Consider the following 13,344-nt stretch of genomic DNA (forward strand, 5'->3'; position numbering starts at 1 on the left):
TTTTTGAATGTATAAATGTTGGAATGTTGCCGAATAGCAAGCTCTATGTTGGCTCTTTAAAATGAGCACAGGGTATAACTCAAATTATAAGAATATTTGAAAAAGTCAATATTAAGAAGCCTCTTACCTTATTTGTTTTTATTTTCTGTCATTTAATTACAAATTTAACAAGCCAAATCTGCATGTATCAGACTATTTTTATGCATTGAAGTAAAATTATAAAAATTGAAAGCTAAAAACATCAAAAGTCATTAAATGGTAAATAAACACTGAAAGAAATTGTTTAAATGTAATAAAACAAGAAAAAACTTAAGTAAATAAAGTATATGAGTAAAAAATATATGTAGTATAACTTGTTTATCTACTTTACAGTAAAATATTGAAAAATAAATTCATATTTCAGTAATTTTATGTATTTAGGCTTAACAGCAATAAAGGCGCAATTGCAACTCCCATTGCAAAAGGGTTAAAAAAGGAAAAACTCATCATATGTTCAATCACTAGTAAGGAAATTCCATCAGGTAATCAAACTGGTTTTCATAAAAAAAACCCATCAAAAACTGTTTGAATAACTAATGGAATTAGAATGTGTTTTGAATAGTCGCCTTGCAACTGCTCTCGGCTTCCTCAAGCAATTCACCGGTTTTGATGTTTTCAGCACCACCTTTCTCAGTACTGATAAGGTAGATTTTGATAGCGTTTTTGAAATTTCCTTCCTTAATTATTAACGTTCGACTCATAATTTGTAAACGAGCCTACTTCTTTAAATGAATTTTTAAAAAGGCTCCGAAAAATTTACAATACGAGCAGACATCATGACTCTGTATAATCAATGTATATATATATTTCTTAAGAAAAGTTGTCAGATAATTTTGAATTCAAACAATACTTATTTTAAAATTTCATTTTAGTTTTAAATTAAAACTACTTTTAACTGTACAAATCTCTATTTTTTTTACAATTTGAGATAAACAATACATTTTCAGGATTTAGCTAGTTAACAGTATTTAACTTGTTAACAATCAAATTTTTCAGATTGCATTCTCACAATGGTCTCAAATGTTCAACTACTCGATTGCACCCAGTTTGGTCCAGTAGTTTTCTAGCAAAATCCTTCCAAACACACATAATTTTTGGATCCCGACCTTTCAAATTGATTTTTGTATGACTTTAGAAGGCCTTTTTTCAATTATTTTTAAAGGCACATTCATTTTAATAATATTCAATAAGGGTCATTGCCAGAGTGAAAGATTAGACAATAAGATCATTTCCCGTAACCTGCTCCGATTCCACATTCTGGCTTGAGGTGTTATTAATAGAGAGCTGTACTGGAGGCAGCAGAGGCTCCTCATCCGAGAATGGCTGCCCGCCATCCGCAGCCACGGAAGCGACGTTAGTCGAACCAGAGGGAAATATTATGGCCAGATCCTGCAAAACTCTCTGCCTATGTATTTGTAATGCTCTTCTCACTGCAAGGCTATGAATAGCAGGAATTCCCGGAGTGTCATCAGGGTCAGTTGTGGTACCTGAATAGGATGCTGGACGTTCCGGTGCCAGTAGAGGGGTATTTTCGCCGGAGCAAAGTACCCTGTCCGACCTAGTCATGGTGGCATAAGCAGCCGAAGATGATCCAGGACGAGATGACAGCAGAGGTGTGTTTTCAGCTGGGGATGTCATCTCGGAATCGTCTGAATCACTGTCATCACCAGAGTCTCCAAACGTGATTTTTCGTTTGCACAGAGGGCAATTTCTACGATTGTGCATTAACCAAGGATCAATGCATTTTGTATGATATGCTAAAATTATAAAATAGAATTATTATTATTTAAAAAAAAATACACACAATCATCACACATAGCTGCGAACATAGATGGGAAACAAAATGCAAAAACTAGATTTATACCTGCCAACATCGGAGAATAAAATAACGGAGATTTCACTAACCTACCCAGTTCTTGGGTTTACGACTACTAAAGTTCAACTCCGCAGCCTTGTAATTTTGAACGCAATCCAGAAGACAAGGGAACTCCTAGATCAAGTATTGGGAGAAATTTACTTCATGGAGGACTTTTTGATAGAACTAGCCCGCATTTGAGTTACATGTTGAAGAAAACCACGAAAACCATCCACAGTTAGCCTGACAACAAGGGGACACTAAACTGTGATCCGTCTACCGCTGAAGATATTTCACTTTAGCACTGTGGTAGGCGCAAGCCAGATGCGGAATTCATATCGACTAGCCATCGCTGGGATTCGAACCTGGGTTCACCTCATTGGAAGGCGAATGCTCTACCCCATGAGCCATTGCAACTCGACTTAAACAATTAACACTCACCATACTGCAGTACTGGTAATTGCACCATCTGTTGAGGAATAAGAGAAGTATGTTTGCCATCAGTGGATATTTGATCACCAAAAAAAAAAAATTCTTTTTGAACTTCTTCAACAAATGCAGAGAAATTTGAGAATATGCAGGTAAACAGGAGATAGTCGTTGTTGTTGTGGCTTATCCTTATGTTGTTGTTGTGGCCTGACGAAGTCAGACAAAGTCCATCAGACGGTTGACCCTAAGGAAATCGAGGACCAGGAGGGGGGTTGAGTACATGTCCTGTCTGGAAAGTCCCAAGCAGTCGAGGATGTGTTCGGAAGAAGCCTGCTCAGTTTGACATTTGGAGCAGACCTCGAAGATTCTCCTGACTACGAAAAACGAGATACTTTTTTTGCAACTGCTTGCTAATCTGGAAATTGCAATCTAGAGATAGTCGTAAAATGCAGGAGTCTTCATTAAAAAACAGGAGACTTGGCAAGTGTGTCGATTACTCTTATAACTATACAAATTTAAAGTGACTGCAATATTTTCAGTTTATGCCTAGTTTTATAAAATATTCATGATGAATTTTGCTTAACCAATGTGGTGATACAAACAAAGTAAGTCCAGTCACACAATTAAGTGCAAAATCATCCTGACAGGAGATATCCCTACTTACTAACTATGGCAAAAACATTAAGAACAAAGTATGGCTGGTCAAAGCCAAAGAAGAATAATAGCTCCAACATTTTGTCGGAACTCTACGATATTTGTGCAAAAATAGCTAGTTTTTAGACCCAGAAGAAAGATACAAAAAAACCCGGAATTTCGGGGTACTCCTGGAATACAATGACCTCTGATTATCATCTAGTATTTCTTTTATGACTAAAAATAATTTTGCAAGTGCAATTAAATTTAAGTAATGTAGGAAAAATCTCTGTGAAATGCTTAAATTGGTACACAGAATGAAATGGATCACAGATTTAGCTTATGTTTTATGGCTTGTTTTTGAGTAGCAATCAGAACACCATGATAAACAAAATTGAAAGAATTTTGTACAAACCATGAGAACAAGGCAAGATTCTTAACTTATCTCCTTCATTGTAATCCTCTAAGCAAATTGCACAAACATCATATTGATCACCTAGGGGAAAAAATTCCTTTTAAATAAATAACTACAGTTGTTTAAACGCTGCAAAAAAATTCAAGTAATTTTTTAAAAGCACTCAAACTGTTTTTCTTTTCTATTTAGGTAAACTAAAATTACTAAAGAGATGGAAATGAACACCAATCAGTCTAGATTCGGGTGAAGATTCCCAGGTGACACCAGTTAATCTCTTAAAAGGGTTTAAGCCTATTTTTTTTACATTTTCTTGCAGTTTCTTCAGCACATGTCCTCCTTGATAATTTATTCTCAAGGAAAACACCCAGGTAGCAAAAGAACGAGAAGGACATTTTCATTTATCTTTGGATAAACAAATTTTATAGTTGTCTAAATTTTTTGATATGCATAAAAACTTTCGAAGATGTAGCAAAATATGCAAAAAGTAAAATTAATATTAAGCAGCTCAAGTTTTTGACTGCTTCACTGCCTAAACTTTAGTGGTCCTATTTTTCAGATTGAAGCAATCTCCCATATTTTAATGGTCAAAACTTCAAATCTGTTGGGGAAAAAAAGTATAGATATTGAGAGAAAGTATGTCTTTGTGTTTGATTTCAGAACTTAAATTATCGTCTGCACTAATTAGCATATTCAAGATCAATCTCCCTTTGAACTATTAAGATTTGCACTAGGTGGAAATCTGATAATTAGAACAACAAAGATTATGCGGGGAGATATCTTATTTTATCATTTATTTTTCCTTTTTTAATTTAACTTTTATTTTTGTTCCATTATACCATGAACTGGAAAACAAGTCTCAATAATCAGTTCCTTATTACTTAGATAAATAGTTTTAAAGAGAAAAAAAATTAATATGGCTCTAATTTGAATTTTATTTCTTTGAAATTATTCAGTAAATTTAGATAAAATCTTTAATTCCTTCATTTAAATTTACCCAGTTTTCAAGAGTGCAAATTTTTTATACCAAACACTAAATTTTTTTTATCATTATTCAATTATGTAACAGTTAATAGAATACACTATTTAAAAGTTATAAGAATAAGTGAGAAAAAATATTTTGATTTATACAATAAGTTCTAGAGAAGTAAAAAAAAAAAAAAGCATTAATCTATACCTAATTATTCTTATATACAAAAAACATGAGCACATGAACAAATAAGTATTAATCATAAAAATATAGCTCATATAGCTTTATTAAAAATAAATGAAAGCTTAGTGCATAGAATTAATACCATGCAAAAGTTACCTTTAGTGAATTTGGCAGTAGGTATTTGCTTTATTTGACGACTTGACAACCTATTCCGACGTCTGCGCCTTCTTTCTTGGATACACTTAATGAGCTGAAATAAGTATGAAAAGAACTAAAACTTTGCAATTGAAAAAAAATTATAATTGTTCAGTTTTACTTGAACTTTCATTAGGTATTTCAACAGTGCCCTCGGCTGAGCAACATTTTAATTAGTTAATTGAACATCAATTCTCCTCCTAGCCACTCGTAGCTTTTTGATTGTTAATTAGAGCTTACTACGATGTAATAATTTATAATTATGTAAATATTTAATAATTAAAATTTTCACAGCCATTACTTATTGCAATTGCCGTCAATAAGCAATAGATAACCAGCGCCTTTAAATTTGTATAAAAATGTTTCGGTCTATCTCACCAAAGTTAATTTCGATTTTCATAAGCAAAGGCAGTGGAATTACATAAATGCTTCAGCGGCTCAAATTAAAAATAATTAAACAGGTAGTTTTTTGTGCTTATGCATTTTTGTAAATAACTGAATAGATAGTTTTCGTGTGCATAAACATAAGTATATGAACTAAAATAACAAAAATCATCCAATTCTCTAAAAGTGAGAACATTGATAAGATATTAATAGATCTGAAATAAACACTTTAGAATTCATAAAAGTTCAACTTGAAGAATAACATGTGGACTATCATTGTGTTGTGCAAGACAACAAACTGCAAGAAATTGATGATATATAATAAACAATTGAAGAAGAGATCAAATGATTGAGAACATAGTTTTACTAACTGTTTTCAATTAACAGTGTTATTCGTTGAAGAAAATTGTAACTAGTTTTTAATGATAGAATAAATACCTAGTTTGTAAAGTTGATCCTTTAATTGATATTTCAAAAAATCAGTTATTTTCTGGGTAAAAAAAAAAAAAAATTTAATTTATACTTTCACACACACACACACACACACACATATATATATATATATATATATATATATATATATATATATATATATATATATATATATATATGTATATATATATATATATATATATATATATATATATATATATGTATATATATATATATATATATATATATATATATATAAATAAAAGAAAGAATAATTTTTATCACACCAGCTTGCTGATAAGTATAATTGACGAAGTGGGTGTTTAAAAACTGAACCAGCCTTTGCAGAGCCCCATTCTAAATCCCGTAGAACACCTTTGGGACGAATAAGAGATTAGGTAGCTAGCCAAATTGACCCTCCTCACTGCAAGCAAACACTTCAGCTGTTATGGAAGTCAATTCCAATGGTCACCTATCAAAAACTGGAGGAAAATCTTCCTAGACGTGTGCAGGCAGTCAAAGATGTAAAAGGGGAACCAACATCATATTAATATGTGCCAGGGTGCGTAGTCAAATCTTTCAACAAAAAATAAGCACCTTTCAAGTACTTTTTAAGCACTCAAAAATATTTTTAAGCACTACATGCATTAACAAAATGCAAAATAATTTTCAAAGACTTTACATGATCATGATAAAATAACTTGTTTCTGACAAAGAACTCTTTTCTTGATTATATTAGCCATTATAAAATATTCAAGAGATTTTTTGGTTTGATATGAGAGGGTGGAAAAAGAAGTCCGAAATTGAGAATGCAGCAGAGTTGCACATGAAAGTGCAACAATCTCACCGAATCCAGCTCAATAGACGTTTATGCAGACTCACAAGTATTTCATCAAACATGTAAAATAATGGGCGCTTTCATACGCTATGGACTGACAGTATGCCAAAATGGATTGTGGTTGAATGAGTTGTAAAAATGTTAAATAGACCAGTGTGAAAAGCACGCTTTTGCATAATACGTGGCAAAAATCGAAACTGTAAAAAAGAAAATATCATTTTCGAAAATTAAAAAATTAAGCACTTTTTAAAAAAGCTACAGAATTTTGATACCACTGGTTGCCCAGATAGTGTATTTCAAATTAGCAGTCATTTTCTAAGTAATATAATTGAGAGAAAAAAAATTATTCATAAATACACTCACCAGACACATCATAAAGAGCAACATGACAAAGAAACACACCCCGATGACAGCTCCAAACAAGTACATATAATAAGTTATATCAGGAGTATTGGGCTTGATTTTTAACTTAAAATTGTAAGCATAACTGAAAGTAAACAAAAACATGCAGATTTTAACACTGAATTTAGATGTTACTACAGTGATTCTACTAGACTTTGGACACTATGGGTCTTTTGAACCCAGGACTTACAAATTTCCAAGTCCGTTTTTAACTAAGAGCGAGTCCCAATTTAATAATAGAAATCTTACATTTTAAAAATAAAGATATAATACATAAAAAAGGAGATTTCGTGATTAGAAAAAAAAAATGCTATCAGCCCTGTGGCGGAATCGCAGAGACACAGCGACATTGTGGCAGAATGTCAAAGAGTTCTTGCAGAAAGATTTTTCTTTTGAAAAGTAAAAAAAAAAAGTTACTTTTCTATAGAAATTTGCATGCAATATTTGAATTATGCATTTAGATAATAATTTTTTGACGAGATCAATTAACGCCGATATTACTGTAATTTACACCAATATTATTGATTTCAGCAGTTATTCATATTTTACGTGGATATTAAACATCCTGATATGCTTCAAACAATATGGAAAAACAATATCGAGCATTTCAGAATTTACTTTTTAAGGCAATAATTCTATCGAATTTTTGGCAGTTATTGCTATTGATTTCTCTGTAGTACTTAAATCTGATACTTTTATATGATCATATTTATAACAACCTAATCTTGAAACAAAACACACGTTTGAGGAGTCGATCATTTAGGGCAATTACTACTACGGATTTCATGATTTTTTTTATTATGATTATTTACAAAATGTGAAGAAGGAAATAATTTGTGCATCCCTCCCCCTCCGAAAAAATGCGAAAATATCACGAATAATATTAGAATAAAAAATTATTACATGTTCAATTAAAAAAAATTATATGATTTTTCCTTTGTAAACACAGTTATGTTTCTTATTTTAAATTAGTAGCGTTGTTAAATTAGTAGCATATATGTTCGGTATTATTAAAAGCATATCTTGCATAAAGATACTAGTGCTAGAGAGTTTTGTCGCAGATAGTTCTGGAAAATTCTGCTACAGGGCTATTAGTAATTTATTCAATAACAGTTCAACGAAGAACAAAAAACCAAAATTGTCCTTAAAAGATCAAAATCAAGTGATCATTTTAAAAGATAGTATGACACACTATATTCTGAACTAACTCATAATGTTGACCATATCAATTAAAATAATACTTCACTAATGGTAGAATAAAACACGCAAAAGTGAAAACTGCATAGTATGTTATGTTCACATAAAGAGATAAAATAAAATTATACATTAGCATCAATAAGTTTTAATTACCATTTGTTTCTAATGAAAAATACTGCTATTAAGTTGGAAAACGTTTTTGGATCGATTCATAATGAAAATTATGCATTCCAGAGGCAGAATTTTTTCGGTCTTTCTGCAACATACCTCTCTAATACTAACATTTTTCTGCAAGATACTTTTAAAAATAACAAATATACATGTTACCAATTTAAAGTAACAAAAGCATTAACTTAAAAAAAAAAGAACTTTTCGGATTAAATAAAATAATGTTGTTAATTGAATATACAGTACAGAACCCGTTATCCAGAAATCAGAAAACCAAAAAACCGGAACAAAATTCGATACATTTTATCGCCATTTTTTTAAAAAAAATTTTCCTCATAAGATTTTACGATTTTTCTTTCTTTTTTTAAAGATGTTTACCCTAGCATCATTTTGGAAATAATCATTAGTTCATTACTTCATTGTTTTTTCTTATTTTTAAGATTAATTTTTATTTTTTTTTAGTTGGGTTTAACAATAAAAAAAACGGCTTTTTGTAGCGATTCAGAAAACCGGAAAAATCAGTTATCCGGAATACCGATGGTCCCGACCGTTCCGGATAATCGGTTCCCTACTGTACTATATTTTTTTATTCTAACCGATATAATACCGATGGTCCCGACCGTTCCGGATAATCGGTTCCCTACTGTACTATATTTTTTTATTCTAATATTATGGGCAATATTCTCGCATTTTATAGGAAAAAATCATCATCAGGAACAATCATCATCAAATTAAAAAGAATTAAAAAAATCATGAAATCCATAGCAGTAACCACCAAAAAAGGAAAAAAGATCAACTACAAAATCATGTGAATTGGACTCTTCAAAAAGAGGTTACTAAACGTGTGTTTTCATTTCGAGATTCAGTTGTAATAATATCGTATAAAAAAATATCACACCTGCAGAAAAGAAAACCAAATTTTTTACTTCATTTTACATTTTTCTTAAATGAGAATAGAAAAATCACAAGAACTTTTTTTTTAATCCGATGCGGGAGAAAGGCATCTTTTCAATATAATTCAAGAAAAGATAAAATCTTTCAAAAAATTTCTGCAGTAAAGATTATTCCCTCCTTATGATTTTTGGTGTATTTAGCATGTTAGAGCGTGTAAACAGAGTTACTGTTAACTACATATATTTACATCATTTGTGGAAGATCCCAAAACTGGAATTTTTAAAATAAGCATTCATATACAAATAAAGATGATACAAGATTTGCAATTACATTGTAATAAGTGTTATTGTAATAAGTGTTATTGTATTACATTGTAATAAGTCTATTTTAAGTATAATTTTTTCTTTTGCAATTTTTAGGACATTAAGACTGTTTTTTTTAAGGCAAAGAATATCCCTAGTAATAATTTAAAATTTAAATGTTTATCTCTGGTGGTGCAGTTTGTTAAGGCATGCTGGTGTAGAACTGATAGTCATGAGTTTTATTTCGGATGACAATTAAACAATTGGCGTGTGTACTCAACAAGGCGCACATTTCTCACGTTGGTTGTGGAAGTTCGGAGAGAGGGGTACCAGCATTGACCATGACCCCTGTGGCAGAGGTTTTTCAAAGCTTTCTGCGACATACCTCTCTAATACTAATTTCTTTCTGCAAGACACTTAAAAATTACAAATATACATGCTACAAATTTGAAGTAACAGAAGTGTTAACTTAGGAGACAAGAAATTACAAGAAATAAAATTTAAAACATCGGATCAAATAAAATAATTTTTCAAATTGAGTATGCAATATTTTTTTCTTATTATTATAATATCATGGGCGATATTCTCCCATTTTGTCGGAAGATAACACAAGAATTATTTTCTTTTTCGTATTTTGCAAGGATTCCTTTTTCACCCATTAAAAATATATATAAAAAATCGTGAAATCTATAGCAGCAACTACCAGAAAAAGTTTCAGCACTTTGTTTCGAGATACGGTTGTTCTAAAAAATAATGTGTTAAAGATATCGGAAAAATCTACGTGGAAATCAGTAGTGAAAAACCGCATGAAAAAATAGAACAAAAATTTCTACAGAGAAGAAAACCAATTTTTTTTCTTTATCATTCTTTATTTTTCATTATTCTCAAATGATATCAGAAAAATCATAAGCATTTTTTTACACTCCGATGCGTGAGAAACGCAACTTTTGGATGTAAGAAAAGATAAAGTCTTTCGAAAATTTCTGCAGCAAAGAAAAGCAAAATTTTTTACCTCCCAAATGAAAAATCTTTCTGCAAGAACTCGTAACGTTCTGCTACAATATCGCAGGGTCGGTAGGATTCTGCCACGAGGACTATGAACATTAAAAGATAGAACACGGAACTGGTTGGATGATGTTTACTTCAAGTTTATATGTTTACGTGATATGTGTGATATTTGTACTTTCTTTATACTGACTTATCCCCTTTTCCCTGAATCGCAGAATAGTTAATGATTTTCTGCCTCTCAACATTAGTTAAATTTTTCATTAAAGGTTTAAGTATCATGATGCCACAATTGGCATTACATATTTCCTAACTTTTAAAATATCTTTAATTACTTAAACTTACTTTTTTTAATCATTCTTTAATTGAATTATATTTAAATTAAATCAATTAGTTAATATTAATTTAAAGTGAACATAAAATATTTTATTCTTTTCTTATCGATCAATGTAACGGCTAACTTTTTATTTCAATATTAATGCAGACTTATTAATTCACTGCCGCGCCTAATCGAAAACAAAAATCTATTTATAACTCTTTATTCTTAAATTTCTTACCACAAATATGTTTCAGTTATATGGTTATAATAATTCTCAGTCTTGTTGGCGATTCGCGATCGCCAAGGTATTTTCAAACCTAATATTGATCATGGGGGGTTGGCTTTATTTTTGACTATGTTACTTTTCGATAAACTACCAACCTTGGATCTCTTCACATGATTCTAACTGTCTGTTGGGAAAAATTCAATTACTTTTTAATTTGGCTTTTGATTAGACAGGTCATGGGGGATTTGTCTCCCATGGCCTGTCCTTATTAATATTTTTTACGCAAAATTTATACAACTTAAAGTCCTATGGATAAAAATAATATTTTGTATCTCGAGCTCTACAAATACTACTAAATAAAAGTTTTATTAATTATGATCCAGTTTTCATCTTCAATTGGTCAATATTACTCCAACCACACCTGATTTTCCGTCTCTTCTAAATTAGGTGACATAATTACTTTTCAAGCACTTCAGAAAAGTTTTTAAATTACCTGTTATTATATAAATAGTTTTCTTTAATTGTAATCCCATCCATGAAAGAAATGAATACAACTTGAATGCTTATTTCAATTTTTGGATAGGAAACTGTAAGAAAAAAATTTTTATTTTCTCAAGCTATAAATATGGCCCTTTCAGTTAAAAAAAAATATGAGCATTGTTTATAAAATATACATAATTTAAGAAACATAAAGAAAAAACACCTTAAATTGGTTCAAGTAAACTAGTTCAGAGCAAATAGCATAAACTGTATCAAGAGAAGTACGTAAAATGAATGGATCATCCGATCACTGACAGGTTGAATAAACTTTATCATCAATTATATTGTTTAATTTTAAATACAACTTTTATAAAATTGCAAACATTTTCCTGCTTAACTTTATTTTCAGATTGAATAGGATGGAGAAAACTTGGAGCTTAGCAGGGTGCATAGCCAAATCTTTCATTAAAAAATAAGCACCTTTTAAGTACTTTTTAAGCATTCAAAAAATATTTTTAAGCACTATATACATTAACAAAATACAAAATAATTTTTAAAAACTTAACATGATCATGATAAAATAACTAGTTTCTGACAAAGAACTCTTTTCTTGATTATATTAGCCACCATAAAAAGATTGAGATTTTTCAGTTCGGTATGAAAGGGTGGAAAATGAAGCCTGAAATGGAAAATATCTTGCAAAATACAGCAGAGTTGTACATGAGAGTGCAATAATCTCACCGAAGCCAGCTCAGTAGAACGCACATGCAGACTCGCAAGTATTTAGTCAAATATGTAAAATAATGGGTCCTTTCATACGCTATGGACAGACGATACGTCGAAATAGATTGTGGTTGAATGAATTGTGAAAACGTTGAATAGAACAATGTGAAAAGTACGCTTTTGCATTAGACGTGCCGAAAATCGATATGGTAAAGAAAAAACTGTCATGCTTGAAAAAGGAAAAATTAAGCACTTTTAAAAAATGAAAATCAAAAATAAGCACTTTAAGCACTTTTAAAAAAAGCTACGCACCAAGCTTAGGCATATTTTTCTATTGAAAACAGAAAAAAAATATTTGCAGTTGGCACATAAACACTTTAATAGCTTAGTTGTCAACAGGAAAAGAAAAATCCAATAGATTTTACAAAATACTATAAATTTAAAGCGAACTATTACATAATATCTGAAATATTTTAAACACAAGGAAGTCAACATCTCATTTAATACAAAAACTATATTACAGTAATAACTATAAATTTTAACTGGGTACAACACCTTCCATTTATGATAGGCAGAAAAGGATTTAAAGGTATGGAGTATTTTTCAAAACTACCTACTCTCATTGAAATAGAATTCAATTTCTTTATCTATTACAGTTAGAAGTTAATTTTTCTCAAAAAGCTATGAAACTTAAGGACACCTTAAGAGATATTTCATGTTGAACTTATATATGTTATCGATATTTAAAAACATTTATAATCAGACATAATTTAAATGGAATTCAAAAATTAGTTTGCCTTGAGCCTGCTTGCTTTAATATGGTTGACTATATCAATATAATAAAACCAGATACTCAAAGATTAGTAAAATTTTTTTTTGGAGGAATATGTTTAAAATACTTACCAACTCGAAGGAATTCAAAGGGCATAGGGAATGGATCAAATATGATAGCTAAATCATATCCAGCTTTTTGAGCACTAATGACCTAAAAGAATCAAAAATAGTTTATTACTTTTTCACAGAGAGCTTTCTAAATAAAATATACAGCCAAATAAAGACTATGAATAAAATGTGTGGGGAGAGCTGTTTTCGACAACATAAACCTTGAATGGTACCCCAATGAAAAGGTACCCCGACATAGAGTCGAGTTAACATGTCTCATATACTAAAGAATTGGAATTATATTTTTGTAGTGGTAGCTACACTACAGTACTCCCCCACCAGAAATATATCTGTGATAGAATTCGATGAACCACTA

The 13,344-nt window shown here is 30.6% G+C and overlaps 1 protein-coding gene across 3 annotated transcripts in view; it reads right to left on the reverse strand.

Moving 5' to 3' along the window:
* The window catches only part of LOC107449359 (E3 ubiquitin-protein ligase RNF13), a 20,235-nt gene continuing 6,891 nt past the window's right edge, over window positions 1-13,344 (reverse strand). For all 3 annotated transcript variants that reach the window (XM_087166300.1, XM_016064864.5, XM_043047499.3), the window contains 6 exons: window positions 12,990-13,071; window positions 11,377-11,470; window positions 6,734-6,857; window positions 4,678-4,771; window positions 3,372-3,452; window positions 1-1,796 (listed from right to left, as the gene is read on the reverse strand). In XM_087166300.1, the coding sequence (XP_087022426.1) occupies window positions 1,252-1,796; window positions 3,372-3,452; window positions 4,678-4,771; window positions 6,734-6,857; window positions 11,377-11,470; window positions 12,990-13,071 (1,020 nt within the window). In that variant the 3' untranslated portion in view covers window positions 1-1,251. The remainder of the gene's footprint in view (window positions 1,797-3,371; window positions 3,453-4,677; window positions 4,772-6,733; window positions 6,858-11,376; window positions 11,471-12,989; window positions 13,072-13,344) is intronic.

This window comes from Parasteatoda tepidariorum, chromosome 6 (assembly GCF_982258835.1).
Source record: "Parasteatoda tepidariorum strain Cologne lab strain chromosome 6, Ptep-v5.0, whole genome shotgun sequence".
NCBI classification, from domain to species: domain Eukaryota; kingdom Metazoa; phylum Arthropoda; class Arachnida; order Araneae; family Theridiidae; genus Parasteatoda; species Parasteatoda tepidariorum.